Source organism: Ictalurus furcatus, chromosome 28 (assembly GCF_023375685.1).
Source record: "Ictalurus furcatus strain D&B chromosome 28, Billie_1.0, whole genome shotgun sequence".
Taxonomy (NCBI): domain Eukaryota; kingdom Metazoa; phylum Chordata; class Actinopteri; order Siluriformes; family Ictaluridae; genus Ictalurus; species Ictalurus furcatus.
In genome coordinates this window covers 7,834,594-7,856,620 of record NC_071282.1, presented here as the reverse complement: position 1 = coordinate 7,856,620, position 22,027 = coordinate 7,834,594, and the positions used below count along the sequence as shown (strand labels likewise).

At 37.6% G+C, this 22,027-nt stretch overlaps 1 protein-coding gene across 1 annotated transcript; it reads left to right on the top strand.

Moving 5' to 3' along the window:
• Positions 1-1,627: 1,627 nt before the first annotated feature.
• On the top strand, positions 1,628-21,522 carry ptcd2 (pentatricopeptide repeat domain 2). The gene is made up of 10 exons (XM_053618328.1): positions 1,628-1,750; positions 7,970-8,062; positions 11,112-11,241; positions 15,170-15,287; positions 15,577-15,655; positions 19,208-19,299; positions 19,559-19,672; positions 20,014-20,088; positions 20,176-20,289; positions 20,622-21,522. Exons 1-10 carry the CDS (start codon positions 1,633-1,635, stop codon positions 20,838-20,840), a joined length of 1,152 nt encoding a protein of 383 aa, XP_053474303.1. The 5' UTR covers positions 1,628-1,632; the 3' UTR covers positions 20,841-21,522.
• Positions 21,523-22,027: the final 505 nt, after the last annotated feature.

Here is a 22,027-nt window from a genome sequence, read left to right as displayed (position 1 = left end):
AGTTGAACTAAAAGCGGACCTTTCAACAGGATAATGATCCTAAGCAAATCCACCAAGGAATTTGAAACGGGCAGTTCATGCAGGAAAACACTCAAACATCTTGCAACTGAAAACAAAATTGCATGGAATTGTGGTAAAAAAAAATTCCAGCAAGCGTGGTGGGCAATTATGCAAAAGAAGTTATTTCTTCTAAAGGGGGCAATACTAGCTTCTGAGTTCAAAGAGTGTAAATACTTTTTTTTTTCTACAGAAGAATATCACATCTATTGATATTTCTTTTGAATAAATGATTGTTCAACTATATCAACTTTATTTATAGGGACTGTTTCAAAGATGATCAAATGTTTGGATGTCCAAATATGCAAAAAAAGAAAAAGGTAATAATAATTTCCATGGGGTGTACTTATTTTTTCACATGATTGTATGATGTTTTCTGGCATAAAGTAAAGCACAAAAATTACCTTTTCACACCATGGTGTGCATGTGTATAAATAAAAAATATGACTTTAGATACCATGATGTGTATGTGTGAAGAGACCTTTCAAACCAGGTAATCATTTGTGTGCATCTCATTTTGATACTGGTCAGTGTGAGCCCCACAAAAACAGTTCATTACAGAAAACAAGGCAGTTTTAGTGTTTTTCTTTTTTAAATAAATAATGACTTTTTTTTAATTATTATTATTATTTTATTTTTATCAAATTGATACCTTTTTGTGATTTAGTAATCAAGTAAAACAATATCATGATTTCAGTTGGGTTAATTATGCAGTCTCTGATGCACCTTTTCCACTGACAAAGAGCGAGTGCCCAATCTGGAATCTTACAGCAAGTTTCCACAAACGAAAAGGTGGTTCTGGGCTGTAAAAATGAACTCCGGTCCAGCTTCTTAAATTTGCTGGACTCGAGTTAGGAACCGATCATGTGTGATGCTGGGGGACTAATTGTATTTGTTAGAAAGTCAAGAGGACCACAGAAATATATGACAGTTTTGTTTGGGCTTTTAATCCAAAACAGCTTTAACATGTTCATCTACACTTGTTTTCTGCACAAAAGGAATAGGCAAATGGCCCTCACTTGAAGTGCAAAGAAGACTCGACTGACATTCAATTCCAATGATGCTTGATGTTAGCATGATAACATAACAACTTGATACTCTGAAAAGCATAAAAATATGTAGTATATACAAACATTGGGTAAAAATGTATCATTACAGCAGACCATACTACTGCTATTGATATTTTTTAGTATTGAATGATATATATATAAAATGTATAATGTATACTTTTATTTTTTGGGGTGGAAAGCATTATAAATCCAAAGCAATGACAATAGGGCAATGACAATCCGTCACTTCCGCATTCTCCGATTACACCAGAAGTCTATTTATTTGGGAGATCTTATGTTGCAACGAAAAAAAAAAGGGGGGGGGGCGGTGTTTCAGTAATACTTAATTAAACATTTGACCCAGTATAGTTAAGATAATTTGTTTGTTGAATGATAAAATACAGTTATAATTCATATTTCCCCATGTACACAAGTGTAATATACCATGATTCCAAATATATACGAATGTGCTTCTAGTGAATCTACATCTGCTTTACGATTCGTTTTGGTATAGCCAAAGACCAAGATGGCGCTGCGCGGACTGAGTTGCTGTATCCCATTTGTACTTCGTCAGCATAATTCTCCAAGACTAGCATTATTATTTGCAGCAGTGAAATTGAATTGTTTTACATGCGGAATTGAAGGTGCGTTCTTGCTATTTGTCAACATTAGTCTGAACGCATTTGTTTGTAATTTCCAATGGTGTATTCCTAAAAAAAAAAGTGGTTTACTATCACTGACTACGTTTACATTCAGATCAATATTCAGATATTAATCGGAATTTGGCAATATTTTAATTAGTATTAAGTCATGTAAACGTCGCAGTCTGACTGCCCTATTCAGATTAGGACAATATTCTGATTCCCCAAATTCTAATCCCACCAGGGTATATAACTGTTTTTAATTGGAAATTTGTTGTATGTAAACACCTTATTCAGAAGATATATGCGCATGTTCAGTCCGTCAACCATGTATACAGGAATATTTCGATGCCTGTACGCATATAAACATTCGGAATATGGCTGCCTCTTCCGTGAGCACTTAACTAACCTCTAAAATGCCAATCCCTACATTATTAAAAAACAATAACAAAAAAAAAACTTCCTCTGGCTCTTACACCTCTACTCTGCACACTTTGATTCTCTAGAACTCAATTAAAAGTCTTGTATGGTTACTCTGCTTGATATATTGTTTTGCTTATATTTCCTCACTGTAAGTCACTTTGGATAAAACCATTTGCTAAATGAATAAATGTAAATGTAAATATTACAGTGGCCCAGTAGTGCACAACACAACAAACTGTAAAAAGCAAACACAAGTTAACAACACAACGGAATCAAGCTGCCACACAAAACGGAAATGCTCTGTAGGGCCAGTGTCGGGATGGATATTTCTGATGTTATCCACTGCTGGAGAAATTGTTATGGGCAAAATATCTAGTGGAAATGACCATATTAGCCGATGTCTGATGAAGTGTGTTTAACAGTGCCTTTTTAAAAATTACTATTTTTTACTTAGTTTTTTTCCTTGTTAGTTTTTAATACATGTTGTAGTATAATTGTGTGGATTGTGAAAATGTCATTGCAGAGTTCAGAGAGAACTTGTGCCAGTCGCTGCTGCATTAACAATCAGGCTAAGCTAAACCAAAGACTGAAACAGGAGTGTTGTGAACATTAGCACATTTATAGCAGGATCGTATCTGTCAGCGATGAACTCAGTAACTTTTCATCATCTACAGAAAGAGGACGAACATAGCTGAAGAATTTAAACTTAAAGAACTCCAAAAACTAAGTATGTGTGATCATTTCACTTAGTTGCCATGGCCAGGTTACAGGATCACTTGCGAAGAGATGAGTCCTCTAGAGCAGTGGTTCTCAACCAGGGGGTGGCGAGATTGAAAGGGGCGCAAATTGTTTTCAAGAAAAAAGCACAGACAGGGCATCATTTGGGTACTCTGTGTATTTTATTGCTTTTCAAATAGAATGTGTATAAATGAAAAACCCCACGTTCTCTCTCCCTCTGTATTTTCTTTTCGCTGGGGAGAGGTGGAACTTAGCCCGCCTTTTATCTAGCTGTCAGTGCAGACCAGTGTTGCCAACTTAGCGACATTTCAGACCACTTTAGTGACTTTTAAAAAAAGAAAAAAAAAAGCGCCTAGCGACAAATCTAGTGACTTTCCAAATGTCACCAGTACTGTCCTGCAAGCGTGAGATCTTGATTTCCTGCTGCACTCACACCTCTCTCTGCATCTGCTCTGTTCAGTGAGAGGCTGAGAGCCGGAGATTTAACAATGTCTTGGATAACGAGACGTGCCCTTCGTCCCAATTTGCATAATTCATATGCGAATGTTTTTAGAATGCAAGACGAATGGAATGCAACATTTTTACATGTAAAATAGTACACGTTATTACAGCCTAGTTCTCTTGTTCAAAGCAAATATAGTGTTCAGAAACATCTTTGATCATTCATGTTCCATACCTCTCCGTTATATAGTTTTATAAATGTCATAAAAGTTATTTTAAAAAATCATAAACGTTATGAAAAATAATCAAAAACGTTATCTATCTATCTATCTATCTATCAAAAACATATAATAGATTAGGTGTGTGTGTGTATATATATATATATACACACACACACATATATATATCATTATACCTGGTCTCCTCCAATATGGGGGGCTTTACTTACAAAAGGTTGAGAAACTCTGCTCTATAGGTTTAAAGTGATGCTTCTGGAGCTTTCACTGCAAAGAAAAAGGGAATATGTGCAGAATGAATTATTTTGTTTTAGGAATTAAAACACATATTCAGTGTCTTTTACTTATTTACATTATACTCATATTTCCACTGCTATTAAAATAAATTACATACCGTGTGCGTGTGTACTACATACTGATAACATTTACGTTCATTTTAAATGTTGGAAGCAACATATTAAGTGAAGTAGCTAAACATGTTACAGTAGGTTATCTGAGGTCACGTCTTCACTTCATCCTCTCATTCCTCAGTAAATGAAGGCAGGGAGATGATCATCTTATCCAGCCTGAGCTTTTGAAAGATTGTGCTCTCACATAATTTATTTTCCTTAACATCACACGAATAATTTTTAGTTGATCTAAAACCAGTTTCATACATTAACTTATACAAAGAATCTCTTGTGAGATTCTTTTCCATTGTGTTGTGGCTTGATTCCGTTGTGTTGTAATTTATGTTTGCTTTTTAAATTTTGTTGTGTTGTGCACTGCTGGGCCACCATAGAATATAGACCTTAAATGGAATTTGATGTGTATGTAAATGTTGTCATTGTGATATGTCACAATCTAGCATAAAGCATCATAGCCTATTGGGGCGGTTGTGGCTCAGGTGATAAAGCGGTTTGTCCATTAATCGTAGGGTTGGCAGTTCTATTCCTGGCCCGCACGACTCCACATGCCAAAGTGTCCTTGGGCAAGACACTGAACCTCAAGTTGCTTCCGATGACAAGTTAGCATGACATAACATGACAGCTTGCATGACAGCTCTGCTACCATTGGTGTGTGAGTGTGTATGTGTGAACGGGTGAATGAGACACAGTGTAAAGCACTTTTGATAAAAGCGCTATATAAGTGCGCCATTTAGCCTTTTCACATATTACATGAAGACTGTTACTGCTCAACACCAATTATTTTACTGTTTAAATGTTTTATTGTTTAAATGTAATAAAAGTGGAAATTTAATTAAATCACAATGGACACCAATTAAGGAAAAGCATAAGCCAGTAATTATGCCCCAGTATAGTGCAGGAGACACTATACTGTAAAAACAGCACGGTCTTTCGGATGAGACGTTAAACAGAGGTCCTGACTCTCTGTGGTCATTTACAATCCCAGGACACTTATCGTAAAGAGTAGGGGTGTCCTGGTGTCCTGGCGAAATTCCCCCATTAGTCAGGGCCCCCTAATAATCCCCATCTCTGAATTGGCTACATCACTCTCTCCTCTCCACTAATAGCTGGTGTGTGGTGGGCATTCTGGCACACTATGGCTGCCGTCGCCTTATCCAAGTGGATGCTACACACTAGTGTTGGTTGAGGAGACCCCCCCCCATCCTATATAAAGCGCTTTGAGTGTCTAGAAAAGTGCTATATGAATGTAAGGACTTATTATTATTATTATTATTATTATTATTACAATACCAAGTAGTATCACGATACCATGCAATATTGTGTTAATTCATAAATCAAATCTACAAAATGAACGAAATTTACAGAAATACATAGATATATATGAAAACAGACAAACCAGATTTTCCTCTCAGTGCATTATTTATGAGATTGAGCAACTGGCTGTTGGAAAAACTCAAGAACTATCATACAATTGGCAAGCAACTAATTCAGTGGACCACATATTTAATCTATTGTTCACTAGAGCAATGAAATCATTAGGAATAAGTAACTTAATTTGGAAATGAACTCACGATCAAACCCAGCTAATTTTTAGGGTTCGTACACATGCTTCATAATGAAATTCCAGGAATTTTCAAGCACAATTTTTTTCGTTTTCAAGAACTGTACAAGAGATATTGTCATGTTGGCAGACAACGTAATGAGTATGAAATAGTGTGTAAACATGTCCTATTAAGACTGTCAACCAGCAGTCACTTCCCAGCCATTTCCAAGCTGCTGCTCTGTACTGCTAAAATCCTGATTTATAACCACAACATCCTCTGACAAAAGCACCATACACATAAGTTAAAGGCTGTGCTGTGATTTCGGTTATATTTACATGTAAAATTATCACTCAGAGAGAAAATTAGAAGCGAATTAAAGCTGAATGCAGTGATAAATGGGTCCTCACACCTGGGTGCACGCTGGGGCTGTTCTTCCAGGGGAACCCCATTCCATTTCTTTAGCACTTTTTATCACTTGTATGTTGTTAGGAGTATATCGAGATGTAAAACATGTAATTTCCTGTTGGCAGTAGGTGATGCTGTGACTATAACTGAATATTGGCATGTAGATGTCTTCAGGCCAGGATTCGTATCAAATGTCAAGTTTGGCGGAGATTGAACATAAAACAGTTCTTGGTGCCAACAGGTGGCTCTATGACTCTAACTGAATATTGGTATGTAGATGTCTTCAGGGCAGGACTCTTATGAAGCTTGTGAAGTTTGAAGCAGATTGGACATTGTATGTATGAGTTATAACTTCTTTCTGTTTCATGGCGATACATCAAAATTTGTCAGACTGCCACAGCCATGTCATGCAGTGAAAACTCAAAAGCTTCACAATTGACATCAACAGTGCCTTTATATTAGACTGACCGAATATGATGTTAATCGGATGAAATGTCTAGGAGGAGTTTGTTAATGTACGTGGCCTGGAAATGGCAAAATCTGAGCAAGAATCACAGTGAAATATCAAAATGTCTGACTTCCTGTTGGTTTAAGGATAAGGCTCTAAGAGACTTTTTGTATGTTTTAACATATTACACATATGCCTACTGATTTTCTTACGTGTAGGTGAAACGTAGCACGAGGGCTGTGTCATTGAAATTTTGTAGATTGCTCTGTTGAGCCATTTTGCCACACTTAATTCTGAAACCTGTATCAGGTGTAAATATTCGCCACTTTTGAGGAGTGTGCAAAGTTTCATGAGTTTTGGAGTATGTTTTGGCCTCAAAAATGTGATTAGTCTCATATTGAACCTTGCCAGGACACAACAAACACGCCCTTTTAACGAAAACTCAAAAGCTTCGCAATCTAACATCGGTAAAGCCATCAGATTAGATTGACCAAATATGATGTCGATCCAATGACATCTCTAGGAGGAGTTTGTTAAAGTACTGAGCCTGGAATTCGCTGTTGCCTGTAGGTGGTGCTATGACTGTAACTGAATATTGGCATGTACATGTCTTCAGGCCTGGACTTCTTAATTATTGTCCTGATGGTGGAAATGGGCATTTTCAATGCTTGTGCTATTTTCTTGTAGCCATTTCCCATTTTGTGAAGCTCAACAACTTTTTGCCGCACATCAAAGCTATATTCCTTGGTCTTACCCATTGTTATGAATGACTAAGGGAATTTGGCCTATGTGCTATATTTGGCCTATGTGTTACATTTGGCCATGTGTCATATTTATAACCCTGTGAAACAGGAAGTCATGGTTGAACAATTTCCTGTTCCTAGTCACCCAGGTGTACTAAAATAATTTAAATATCAGTGGGAATATACAAATATTTTTCTCATATGAATTCATGGGGGTTCCAATAATTGTTTCACACCTATATCAAACATAATGTTTTTGGATAAACCTGTGTTGTGTTTGCAATTGTTTGATATCCATGAGAGCAGAGTATTTTTGTGAATTTTGTGGATTGTGTTCACTTTCAAAATGATAGACCCAAGCCAATATTGTTGGATTTTGTTGTTGAGGACATCATTATAATTCTTCCAATCAGACCTGACATTATTGCTTTAAGTTGTATATGATAGCACCACAGTTTTATAGTCAAGAGAATCAGAAATTGCTTACCACAAAGTGTCTTTAAAGTGGCAAAAATAGCAAATGTTTAAGTGGAATTGATTATATTTTGGACAAGTATCAAGCTCACTAGAAACACAAAGCCTCTATGAGGCTAGCTAAAGCTGTGACTTGCCCCAAACATCCTGCTGTGTTCCATGTAGCTTCATGATTTAAGAAAGCTAAGTTAATCAGACGTCTTCAGACTACTGGCCTTTTAACAGAATACCTATGACTTTTATGCTTGACCTGTCACTTTTCTATCAGTGTTTCAACTGGTGTGTTTTCTGATTTTTTGATCAATCAGAAGTTTGAGATTGTTCAACTATTGTTTACAACTGGCCAAATATTTCTGGTTCCAGCCAGGCGCTACCTTTTGTCCGAGGATGTTGTGAGACTGGAAGATTTTCAGAAGAAGAAACTTGCTGTGGCCCAACAAGTGTCTGGATCGAAAGGTTGGTGATGTTACTTAAACGAAATCCCGTCCTATCTTTCAGTCATATAATGTATGCTAGCCAGTAGGCTTGTGTGATATTGATGTTTCCCTGATTGTGATTTTCCATGTAAATTTATTGAGATGAACAATTTAATTGTGAAGAACTGTTAGCCTAAAAAAGACAGGAAAACAAGTATTTTCACTATTTCAGGTTTAAGGAGAGTATAGGAGGGGGAATAATAATAATATTATAAGGGTTTTACTGTGCAGTCGGGAACTATGGCAATTGCGGAAACTTAGCTGGATGGTGAATATTTACGTGATTGCAGTAATGCACAGTAAACAGTTTTTAAAAAAATAATAAAAAACTAGAGATGTATCGGCCAGTAAAGGCTATTTTTCCCGACATCCGATGATCAGGGCCGATTATATCCTTTCAATCAAAAGGGTGGGAAAACACGTCGATTTTGTAAAGAAGATGTCTCTTGTGTGGAATGATGACAAAACTGCAGTTTGTAAGCTCTGTAATCTATGCACTGCTAAAATTTTACACCGGAAGTAGAAGCAGTGAAGCAATTCGGCATCGAGTCTAATAGGCCCCCCCACGGTGCTCGCGCTGAATTAAAGGGCCAGTACACCGCTGAAAGATTTAAATAAAGATGTGTTGAAAAAAGCAGTATATATTGCACAGAAAAATATTTGTAGAGTAGTATATTTCATATGAAGTTAATGTTAATGAGTTAATATCCTCAAAAAAAATTTTTATATTAGGCCTATATATTACCAGTTTGATGTTCAATGATAAAGTAGAAATGCTTTTGTCTGTGGTGAGTGAATGTGAAGCCTAAGAGGATTCTGTTAATATGAATTAATAACTTTCAGTAAGTTAAGAAATCTTAATTTAATCTTCAGAATTTAGTTAATGTGTTAATATTAATTTGAGTAATGTGTTTTCTGTGTATGAGACCAGTTACTGTGAAACAACTTGGTGAAATGGAGAGAATAAAGTTTTTATTTGCATTTATTTCAGAATTGTGGAATTAATTATTATTAATTTAAAAGAAGGCATAAAAGGCAGAAATATCGGTATTGGCCGATATCACTCTGAATAATCGGTTATCGTATCGGCTGAGAAATTTAGTATTGCTGCATCTCTAAAAAAAAAAAAAAAAACCCATAACAGCACATTTCAATATAATCCTTACTAGGGATGTCACGAGAACCGATACTTCGGTACCAAGTCGGTACCAACATTCTTAAAATGTGACGGTACTTGTTTCCTGCAGTAGCATTAATACCATTTGTAACGAAAGTACCGAAAGTACCGAGGTTGCGATTCTTCTGGACCTGATGGGGCAGCAAATACGCGCAAGTGTTTTAGTTGGTCCACAAGTGGTAAAGAAGAGGAATGCCTACAAGCACACGGGGAAAACTCCAGAAGTTTAGCTTAGCTTAACAAGTTTAGCTCTGCCCCAACTTGTTGAGAGGAAAGCTAGTATCGGTCTCCGGTGTGCAGCCGATGCTATCATTCATTTCAAACAAAGCAAGGAAACACCTGGAATTTGGCGAAGCACCTGAAAGACGGTCCTATATTATGTTTGTTTGAGGCAGCTGGCATTGTTGCCGTGTAACCAGTTAACGTTATGCTCCATGTAATTTGTTATTTGTTAACGACCCTAACGCATTGCGATGTTATAAACTACCTTGTAATGGTCCACCATGCATCGCCATTCAGCCCGTGTCCTGTCAGCTAAATGTAGCCTAATGTCACTAACAATTATTCAAATGTTCATGCTTTTAATAAATCTTTTTGGCCTGCCACCATATCAGTGAATTTAAACTAATGCTTGCATTCAGAGTATAAGGTGTGTGTGTGTGTGTGTGTGTGTGTGTGTGTGTGTGTGTGTGTGTGTGTTTGTGCGCGCGTTTAGGAGTGCACCTCCGGACACTCATTGTCAGACAGTGTTTGATAACTAAAATACCCTCCCCCCCTCCCTCCCCATCTCTCCCTCTCTCCCCCTCTTGCTCTCTTTGCCAGTATCAGCCAGAGGAGGATGTCCTCCAGGAGAGTTTTTTATTATTTATTTTTTAAATTTTATTTTTATACCACACCGTGGTATCGACTTTGGTATCGAGTACCGTGTACTTTTGGTGGTATCGGTACCGACTACTAGATTTTTGGTATCGTGACATCCCTAATCCTTATACAAATCAGCTATCTAATGTTCACATGACTGACATTTTCCCTGTTCACAGTGATGATCAGTATAAACAGCATATTGAATCACTTTCTGATTATCATCATTATTAACATTATAAAGTTGTTAGATTTGACTCTTAGTTTTAGGCCTATTTAATTTTTTTGGGTGAAAATCTTTTTTTCTCTTTTGGACAAAATTTGTTGGTGATATCCCTAGTAATAATTATAGTAAACTGTTCAGTATGTTTTTGTCAAATGTTAGCCAAGTCAAACATACACTGATCGATATTATTTGACATTAATGAACTCAAAACAAAACTCAAAACATTTTTCATTTACCTTGACAGAAAACGTGGGAACCCACATGAGCTAAGAACATGTGAGATTTGGGACGGGGTTCCAAGGGGTCCCGGCTTCCAAGAAGTGTCTGTTGACATTAGAAAGTTCAAAACAACTGTGCAATTAATTCCAGATTCACATGTTGTTTGGCTCATATCCTGTTTTAGTGGGGAGAAAAAGACTGCTCTTTTGGTGTATTTTGAGTGATAACTTGCACTAGTGTTCTCCAATGTTTTTGCAGAGCGCCTATGCAAAATTCCTAACGATTGGCAGGTCTGGTAATATAATCGGTGATAAATGCCACTGGATGGCAATGTAATATCCTACAGGGATGATAATGTTGTTATGTTGCACAAGCCTACTAGCCAGTATATTGGAATACTAAAAATCTATGTATAAATCCAGTTCTATTTTTAATCATAATGAAGCAGTATGTTGGGGGTGGTGATGTTCAATTTATTAAATATATTGTATATTTATTATATCTCTAAAATTCTGAATCATTCTTATTGTCTCTCTAAACTCACAGGACATATCTTTAATGCATTAAATCAGAAAATACGAACTAATCAATTGATCTTGAAGGATGAACTGAAGCTGCTTCTCCTTCTCTGCCAATCACCTGAGGATATGGTTATGGCTAGAAATGCTATCTACAGGTAGGTCTAAATTTGTTGTAATTACCTTGTTTGGAACAACTTCCAAGTTTTCAATCCAAAATCCACAAAACATCCTTCTCCATTCAATTTGATGTTTTAATGTAACTGAAATTGGACAGCAAACATGTATGTCAATAGTATAAATAGGAACCAAAATGTCTATCAACATTACACTTCCTAACAGATAATTTGCTACACATTAAATGGCTATTGACTATATAGGTCCTGTAAAGCTTGATATGTTTAGCTCTTGCTGATTTTATGAAGCAGGCCTACTGTTATTCCATAGCTTTACTTGCAGTTCAGCCTGTGGAAGATGTTTTGGAATTGTGTTTCAGAGAACGTTATAACACCTGCTCACTGTATGTTTTTAGTTTTTATGTTTTTTTGTTTGTTTGTTTGTTTTTTTAATGTTTATTTTCTGTGATATTCTATGATGCTATAAAAATTGTAAGAGTTATAGGAAGTACATACAGTATTAACTGTTTATACTTCCTACAGCAGTTACAATTTTTTTGGTTGGATTTGTAATGTCTGAGATATCCCATTGTGAAAGAATAAACAATAATGAACTACAATCACTTCAACTTAAAGTATCCTCATTCTCATGAAATAATTTGCTGGTATATAGAATTACATGGACTTTTCCATATGTTGTCTTAAGGTAACAAGGTCATAGGGAAAAATTAGAAATGATGCACTGCATACAGTTATAGTACTGATTTTCCCCCATCCATTAAAAAAAATTAAGTTTGTATAACGTGTTGAGAAAATCATGACTAGTGGACAGATGGTGCTGCTGTGCACAACTGAATTATAGAGCAACTGCTGCTATATAGACAAATATTTTATTGTCTAGTTTTGAAGAAAAGGTGCAATGAGTTTGTATGAGTCTGTATTATATGAATGGTCAGTAGACAAACAAATCTTCTGCATTGAAAGGCAAGTACAATTGTCCATTTTAGAAAGAGGGCTTAAAAAGCGTAAACACAGTTTCAAATCCTCTGTAGGTTTACCCAAATCCCAGCACTGCAGATTTGTTGGTTTAAAAAGAAAAAGGTTTCATTTTGCTAACTCAACCCTGGATAGGCTGAATCAGGAACATTTTTAAAGCCAGTTGATCCCTGAAATTGTGATCAATTATGGCTAGCAGCAAAGAAAACCTATGTGTGATATTTTTTCAGTATTAGACCAAAATGTGTGTGTTTATTTTCTTTTTGAAGATTACTGGCATGGTCTTATTTGTTACAAAATTAAAAATAGCTAATATTAAGGTAATTTGGCCGCAGCAGCAAAGGAAAGGTAAATGGCTATACAAATTGTGATGCTTAACATTATGATGCAAACTGGAACAGTTCATGAGGGTGTTCTTAAGTGGATGAGCAGCATTGGGTTTCTGCTAAAAGTAGCTCTTGTGCCAAGTTAAATTTTGGTCTCATTAGCCCAAAGAACCTTTTCCACATGTTTGATAAAACTCCAAATGGAATTTTTCAATAATTTCTTTACACCACTTTTCCATAAAGCCCAGCTTTGTAGAGTGTCCAACTATAGTTGTGCTGACTAATGACTAAATTTGACTAATGCCCTATTTTACCTGCTCACTGAATGCGTTACCACCCCCCCCCATTCCGATGTTCCTACCTGAGGTATATTCTTGCTATGTATATATATATAATGGATTTAACTGTGAGGTGATTTGTTTGTCTGTTTGTTTATTTATTTACCCAACTCTTGCCGATATTTTACTAGGCTTTTTTTGATACTTGTTTGGTCTTCAGATTTACAATCATGTGAAAAAAATAAGTACACCCCATGGAAATTGTTGGTTATTTGAACAAGCAAACATTGATCCTCTTTGAAACAGTACCTAAACACAAAAAACAGATCAGTCACATGGAAAAAGTAAGTACACCCCTACATTTATCACAACTTCAAGTTCATCAAATTAGAATCAGGTGGTCAAGATTGGGTGTGTGTGATTAGAACCTGCTTAGGGAGTGCAGGTGGAACCTGTCTTATTTAAACCTCTTACATCTAGTGTCTGGTGTTCCCTTTGCTATTGGAGTGTGTGTTGTGTCACCGTGCCAAGATATAATGAGTTCTGTAAGGCCTTTAGAAAAAAGGCTGTGGATGCCTATGAGTCTGACAAGGTTTTTAAAAAGATCTCCAAATTATTTGAGATGCATCATTCCACTGGCCATCCCAGCAAATTCAGCCAAAGCGCAGACTGTTTGATGCAAAATGAAGTCTCAAAAACCCCCAAATTTCCTGGATCTACTAGTAAGTCTTGCAACTGTTCTTGTCAAAGTGCATGCTTGTACAATCAGAAAGAGATTGCACAAATTTGACCTCCATGTGAGACATGACAGGGAAAAGCTTTTGCTATTTAAGAAGAACGTTAAAGCAAGACTACAGTTAGCCAATGAGCATATAGGCAAAGACCAGGCCTTTTTCTGGACAGACGAATTAAAGATAGGGTTGTCTGGCCACAGTAACAGCAGACATGTTTGGCGCAGACCAAAGAAAGCTTTTACAAGAAAACTGAGTAGTCCAAACTGTAATTTGGTGCATATGTACAAACACAATTCATACTTTCCCCCCTTGAGACTCAAAATCTCATTGCGCCAACCCTCTTGTCCACTGGCCCTCAGCCTGGGATTGGTGAGTGTTCCTAAACCTTCTCCCCAGGCCTATCTTATGGTAAATACAGAGTAGGAGAGGTACCACCTCTCAAGTTTGGTGCTGGAACCCATATTATATGTGGGTGTCAGGCCAACTATATCTAGTCCATACCTTTGAGACACTGGCTCAATTCGAAGGCAGTTTTCATTTCAAGGGTCTTGTCTATCTAAGACCCATTTCATTAAATCTCAAACATGTTACTTGGTGAAATGAATAGACTTTTGACTGTAGTTACAATGTGTTTCCAGCTTTCCTTCACAATATGGTAAGGATAATGGTCAAAAACAACATGGGAAAAAAAAAAACTTTTAAGTTTTATTTGAATAATTTCAAACCCTCCAACCAACACCATGCCCCTGGAATCCAGACATCAACTAAACCCTCTGAAAACCTAAGGAAAACCCTGTAATGATGACTGGATAACTTAAAAACATGGCTGCCAGTAAGCAATCAACTTTCAAGTGGCATCAGGGTTACCAGTGAGCTATAGACACAACTTGAACAGCATGTTCTTCTATGGTCTCTGTTCTATGCAACTTGACAAGAACTGGCCACTGGGGGTGATACTGCAAAGGGAGCTTGGTTTCGACACATGTTAGCTTATAATTATATTTATAAGCTATTTTTATCTAATTGTATTTTAATTGCACAGTCCTGGTGGTGCAGCAGCTTTAATTACACAATCCTTGGATGGTGCTCAGCATGTCCTCTTTTTTTTAACCTTCTTGTAACCTTCTTTTTAAACTTCTTGGGCGGCTGTGGCTTAGGTGGTAGAGCGGGTTGTCCACTAATCGTAGGGTTGGCGGTTCATTTCCCGGCCCACATGCCGAAGTGTCCTTGGGCAATACACTGAACCCCGAGTTGCTCCCGATGGCAAGTTAGCGCCTTGCATGGCAGCTCTGCCACCATTGGTGTGTGAGTGTGTGTGTGAATGGGTGGATGAGACACAGTGTAAAGCGCTTTGGATAAAAGCGCTATATAAATGTGCCATTTACCATATATTTGTAGGATTTCATGCTCATGATCCTTAGCGTTCATGCAGAGTTGTTTTTTTTGATACTTCTAATATTTTCATATTTTACAGGTCTGATGATCGATCTGATGATCATTGTTAACCTGTCGTTGTATTGCTTAATTATTGATATATAATTCAGTGTGTAACTCTGGTTTTCTGATTGCTTCTTCTCTATTAGTATTTCAAATCAAAACATACAAATGGCAGTTATATTTTAATGTCTCTATACAGGTACCATGAAGAAAATTGTAATATGGCATTTGGGGAGTTCAGGTTTGGACCTGTGTTTATGAGGCTGTGTTATGAGCTGGGTCTGGCAGATTTAGCACTCACTACGCTGACTGATCAGGTACTAATATACAAAGTTATATTATACACTAGTACTCAGACTCTAATTTAAAGGAGTTGTTTTTTTTTTTTACATCTCATGCCATCTATGTTTTCATATTTTCTGTTGGTTCTTTAATTCTTCTCCATGGTGGCTTTGCAAATTATATCAGGTGTAATGCATACTGTTGTGGAAATCTACTTATAATTTTGTGTATAATTGTAATTGATCCCAGTTGTACATTGTTAATTTGTTATTTACCATCAAGTTATTTGTATGTCAGTTTTCTTTTATCATCCTTTTCTTTAAGAGGCTAAAAGGATTCTTTCCAGACTGTACATCCTTTAACCTGGCCATAGACCTGCTGTTCAGTAAAGGACACTTTGAAGGTAAGAGTTGCAGCTATTTACGTATTATAAAATATATCAAATGACATGCAAAATTCATTTGTAAAATTCAGTGAAAACTACATCGCAAAAATGTTATTGACATGCATTGACTAAAGTTACAAAAGCTACAGTATAAATTGTTGGCTTAGTATAAACAGTGTAAACAATGGTTCTTACCCAGATGAGGATGGGTTCCCTTCTGAGTCGGGTTCCTCTCAAGGTTTCTTCCTCTTAAAACATCTTAGGGAGTTTTTCCTTGCCACCGTCGCCACTCAGTGGCTTGCTCAGTTGGGATAAATTCGCACCTTTAATATCTGTATACCATGTTGATATTTCTGTAAAGCTGCTTTGAGACAATGTCTATTGTAAAAAGCGCTATACAAATAAAATTGAATTGAATTGAATTGAATTGAATTCTTTTAAATAAAGTACACTGATCAGCCATAATATTAAAACCACTGGCAGGTGAAGTGAATAACATTGATTATCTCGTTACAATGGCATCTGTCATGGGGTGGGATATGTTAGGCAGCCAGTGAACAGTCAGTTCTCGAAGTTGATGTATTGGAAGCAGGAAAAGTGGGCAAGCATAAAGATCTGAGCATCAGTACTGGACTATGGAACAATGGATGAAGGTGACCTGGTGTGATGAATCACGTTTTCTTTTACATCATGTGGATGGCCAGGTGTGCGTGTCACTTACCTAGGGAAGAGCTTGCACAGGATGCACTCTGGGAAGAAGGCAAGCTGGCAGAAGCAGTATGATGCTCTTGGTTGTGTTCTAATGAGGGATCTTGGGTCCGGGCATTGATGTGGATGTTACTTTGACACGTACCACCTACCTAAACATTGTTGCAGACCAGGTACACCCCTTCATGTCAACAGTATTCTCTAAAGGTAATGGCCTCTTTCAGCAGGATCATATATCCTGCCACTCCAAAAAGTGTTCAGGAATTTTTTGAGGAACATGACGAAGAGTTCAAGGTGTTGACTTGGCCTCCAAATTCCCCAGATCTCGCATCTGTGGGATGTGCTGGACAAACAAGTCCAGTCCATGGAGGCCCCACCTCTCAGCTTATAGGAATTAAAGGATCTGCTGCCAATGTCTTGCTGCAAGATGCCTCAGCGCACCTTCAGAGGTCTTGTGGAGTCCATGCTTCGATGGGTCATAATATTAATGTTTTAATGGTATAACTGATCGGTGTATATTTAAATACAGGATATCGGTTTAAAAACAAACAAACATGGAATTGTCCATTTTTGCACTACGACTAGACAGATATTGTCTTCAGCCAAGGAAAACAGCAGTTAATGACAAACATTGTGAGAGCTGTGAGTAAAAACCCAAAAACGACAGTCAGACCTTCACAGGGTAACAGCTGAGAGGATTTGCAATATGACTCTGTAACATGTAAATAAAAACAGAATGCAATGATTTGCAAATCTCATAATCCCATGTTATTCACAATAGAACATTGAAAACATCAAATGTTTAAACTGAGGAAATGTATCATTTTAAGGAAAAAATAAGGTAATTTTGAATTTGATGGCCACAACACATCTCAAAAAAGTTGGGACGGGGGCAGCAAAAGTGTTTTTTTTTTGTTGTTGGTTTTTTTTTTAAACCACCAACAGACCATCACCACTTAAAACTTGTTTTGAATCTTAAAACTTAAAACTGTTTTGTATCCACACTATACAGCACCATTATTAGCATGATGCTACTACTATAGCGGCCAGAATCAATCCCACCCCTTACCATGGTTCATGTCCTACAGTGAGGGAAAAAAGTATTTGATCCCCTGCTGATTTTGTACGTTTGCCCACTGACAAAGAAATGATCAGTCTATAATTTTAATGGTAGTTGTATTTGAACAGTGAGAGACAGAATAACAACAAAAAAATCCAGAAAAACGCATGTCAAAAATTTTATAAATTAATTTGCATTTTAATGAGGGAAAAAAGTATTTGACCCCCTCTCAATCAGAAAGATTTCTGGCTCCCAGGTGTCTTTTATACAGGTAACGAGCTGAGATTAGGAGCACACTCTTAAAGGGAGTGCTCCTAATATCAGTTTGTTACCTGTATAAAAGACACCTGTCCACAGAAGCAATCAATCAGTCATATTCCAAACTCTCCACCATGGCCAAGACCAAAGAGCTCTCCAAGGATGTCAGGGACAAGACTGTAGACCTACACAAGTCTGGAATGGGCTACAAGACCATTGCCAAGCAGCTTGGTGAGAAGGGGACAACAGTTGGTGCAATTATTCGCAAATGGAAGAAGCACAAAAGAACTGTCAATCTCCCTCGGCCTGGGGCTCCATGCAAGATCTCACCTCGTGGAGTTGCATTGATCATGAGAACAGTGAGGAATCAGCCCAGAACTACACGGGAGGATCTTGTCAATGATCTCAAGGCAGCTGGGACCATAGTCACCAAGAAAACAATTGGTAACACACTACGCCGTGAAGGACTGAAATCCTGCAGCGCGCACAAGGTCCGCTGCTCAAGAAAACACATATACATGCCCGTCTGAAGTTTGCCAATGAACATCTGAATGATTCTGAGGACAACTGGGCGAAAGCGTTGAGGTCAGATGAGACCAAAATGGAGCTCTTTGGCATCAACTCCACTCGCCGTGTTTGGAGGAGGAGGAATGCTGCCTATGACCCCTGGAACACCATCCCCACCGTCAAACATGGAGGTGGAAACATTATGCTTTGGGGGTTTTTTTTGCTAAGGGGACAGGACAACTTCACCGCATCAAAGGGACGATGGACGGGGCCATGTACCGTCAAATCTTGGGTGAAAACCTCCTTCCCTCAGACAGGGCATTGAAAATGGGTCGTGGATGGATATTCCAGCATGACAATGACCCAAAACACATGGCCAAGGCAACAAAGGAGTGGCTCAAGAAGAAGCACATTAAGGTCCTGGAGTGACCTAGCCAGTCTCCAGACCTTAATCCCATAGAAAATCTGTGGAGAGAGCTGAAGGTTCGAGTTGCCAAACGTCAGCCTCGAAACCTTAATGATTTGGAGAAGATCTGCAAAGAGGAGTGGGACAAAATCCCTCCTGAGATGTGTGCAAACCTGGTGGCCAACTACAAGAAACGTCTGACCTCTGTGATTGCCAACAAGGGTTTTTAAACCAAGTACTAAGTCATGTTTTGCAGAGGGGTCAAATACTTATTTCCCTCATTAAAATGCAAATCAATTTATAACATTTTTGATGTGCGTTTTTCTGGATTTTTTTGTTGTTATTCTGTCTCTCACTGTTCAAATAAATCTACCATTAAAGTTATAGACTGATCATTTCTTTGTCAGTGGGTAAACATACAAAATCAGCAGGGGATCAAATACTTTTTTCCCTCACTGTATGAGGTACTAAGATAGTATCACAGCAGGTGCCAGATGTTTTTGATGTGGGTAGGTGTTTTTTTGTTGTTGTTGTTATTTTAGTTTTTTTTTCCAAATAGCCCCATGCTATAATCATCCTCCCATGTTTATAACCCTGTACAGAAAATGCTAATGTAAATGTGTCCATGCAGGTGCATTGAAGCTGATCTGGGAGATGAAAGCCCAAGGTGTTGCTTTCAACAAGGACACCTTTACACTGGCATTTGCTACCTGCTACAAGCTAGTATGACATCTGTTTTGTCTTGTATTTAATCTTTTGCTAATTTTGGTCACAAATAATGTGGATTGTGATCTTTGGATGGATGTTTAAAATTGTTATATATATATGTTATATTTTCATAATATATTTACATTTGTAATAGATTTTAATTGAAGCTTTATGAAGGTTTGAAGATTTATGTAAAAATGCAGCTCATATTGTGGCATGCATAGTAAACAGAGTGTGGATTAGTCTATAATTTCCTGTATGATATAACTTATAGAACACCCCTAAGTCATACCAGATCTGCTTGGCCTTGCTGGAGGAAGGTCAGACCAAAGTCAGCTTCATTCCTAGACATGCTTATTGCATTGCAGTTGCATTTGCCCTCAAGCAGGTAAGGCTTTTTCTATGTAATCAACTGTAATATCCTTTTGTAGATCTTATATTACTCAGTGCAAATAAGCAAGGGTATAAGAGTAATTGAGCAATTAGAGGACACCCCAGTTAAAGAGGCAGTTCTATATAGTGGCACACAATCTATCTTCAGACCCTGAAAGAACAAAAGAAAGTATAAAATGAAGCATCCTGTGAACAGCATAACAAATTATTAAAAATGTGCAGATAGAATGTTGCCAGACAAAATGAATTTTTACCATAACAACTGTAGGAGAAGTTAAATGTTATGTTCCTACCTTTCCATGGAGGGTAAAACCATTTTGATTATGCATCTTTCAGGATGATGTTGAGCGAGCGCAGGCTATTTACTCTCAGATCATGAATACAGACAGCAGACTATGCCAAAACCTGAGAGTAAGTCTGTTTGCATATACTATGTGTGAGGAGTACGAGAGACCACTGCAAACTGTTCTTATATATTTTTATGTTGACTGCTTCTAGGTACTTCTGCTGGCCATGGCAGGATCAATGAAAGATGCAGTTTCTGTCCTCACAACAGCCCTGTTGTCCGATAGTTTAGTGTTTGTGAAGAAGCCAGACTTCTGCCAGGAAGTGGTGAGACTAATTAATTGTTGATATCAGTTGATGTTATGAAACAAAATAAAACCACAATAATCGCACCATGAATATCTGCAATTTATCAGCAGGAACAAATGTCACCATTTAATTCTGTAGTACAACCATCATCTATGCCTCTACCATTTGTAATGAAATGGATTTTAAGCATATGGAATAGATCTACAGTACCAGATATACAGTACCAGTCTAACTATTGCTGTTATAATTGTTATTCTTTGCTGTTATCCATTACTATTGTAACTTTCCCAAGAAGTAATGGCTCATAACTGGCATCATAAACATCACTTCTAGCTGTCACTCTATTTCAGATTGATGTGTTGAGAGAGAGAAGTGAAGATGGGCCATTGAGAGTGCAAGTTGAGCATCTGGTTAAGCAGCTGCAGCAGGCAGGTCAGGTGAACCCACAAAGGCTGGACCACTTGCTGTACCACACTCCTACAGGGAAAAAGAAGCTTTTGTCTTTTCTGAAGGAGGGGAACAGGAGGACCAGCAGCCGAAGGACTCTGAGACCACTGCTGTCAGAATGAACACACACACACATTGTGGTCATGGCCACTGCAGAAGTTAAATAAAAATAGTGCACAATACTAATGTATCTGTGCCTTGTATTAAAATCATAATATTTTTTTAGAAGTTTGGGGAAAAATATTCACATGTTGGCTATCCAGAGTGTCCAGAAAACATTTTGAGTTCTTGGCATTTCTGCAGCATAATATTGTGGGACTTGTGAGTAGAAAATTAAATGCAATCTCAAACTGAGAGTATGGTTACTGCCTAAATGTTTTTCCTGTACTCATAGGCTACATTTATTATAGTGTATTTAAGATGTACTTTTGAACAAAAGATTGTGTGTGTGTGTGTGTTTCGCCAGGGCATTCTTACATTTAAAAATAATAAATGCAATAAAGATAAACAACATCTGAATAGTTACATATTTGATATATTACCTGTATTTTGTTTTTGTAAACAGTGAAAGAATTCAAGAATCATTACTTACTTTCAGCAGGTTTGCAAAGCATTTAAACCCTTTCACTTTTGCACCATGAACTTTTAATTAAAATTGAGCATTAATATACACATAATCCATAATGACAAAGCAAAAACATGTTTTTATAAATGTTCTAATTCTTTCCAACTGAAATATTCAGCTAATCAGTGTGCCAGTGTGGGCAAGAACACAACAGGCTCAAGTGTCCTTGGGCCAGACACTGAACCCCAAGTTGCTCCCAACTGGCAAGTTAGCGCCTTGCATGGCAGCTCTGCTACCATTAGTGTGTATGTGAATGAGTGAATGAGACACAGTGTAAAGCGCTTTGGCTAAAAGTTCATTCCTAAAAGCTCATTCCCCCAGACTCCCGCAAAACCATGACCCCATTCCATCATTCATACAGTGGAACCACTGCATGGGTGTTGTGGTCCGAACAGAGAAAAACTAGTACTGGAGAGTGAGGACTGCCCATTTGATGCCCAGACACTCCTCTTCCACAGCGCTGTACTTCATCTCCTGCACAGAGTTTTCTGATGTATAACACCAGGCAGTCCTCCGGTTTAATTTATTTTATTGAAGTTGAAAATTATCCAACCCCTATCACCTATGTGAAAAACTAATTGCCCCCTTAAACTTAAAATCTGGTTGTGCCGCCTTTAGCAGCAATAACTGCAACCGAACGCTTTCAATAACTGGAGATCAGTCTTTCAATTACTTCTAGGACTA

What these genes read in the sequence shown, in the direction of transcription:
- ptcd2 (XM_053618328.1), top strand. Translation starts at nt 1,633, where the DNA reads ATGGCGCTGCGCGGACTGAGTTGCTGTATCCCATTTGTACTTCGTCAG. An exon ending in ACAAGTGTCTGGATCGAAAG is followed by an intron (nt 8,063 to 11,111) that starts GTTGGTGATGTT and finishes CTAAACTCACAG; the next exon opens with GACATATCTTTAATGCATTA. An exon ending in TTGCTACCTGCTACAAGCTA is followed by an intron (nt 19,300 to 19,558) that starts GTATGACATCTG and finishes TATAACTTATAG; the next exon opens with AACACCCCTAAGTCATACCA.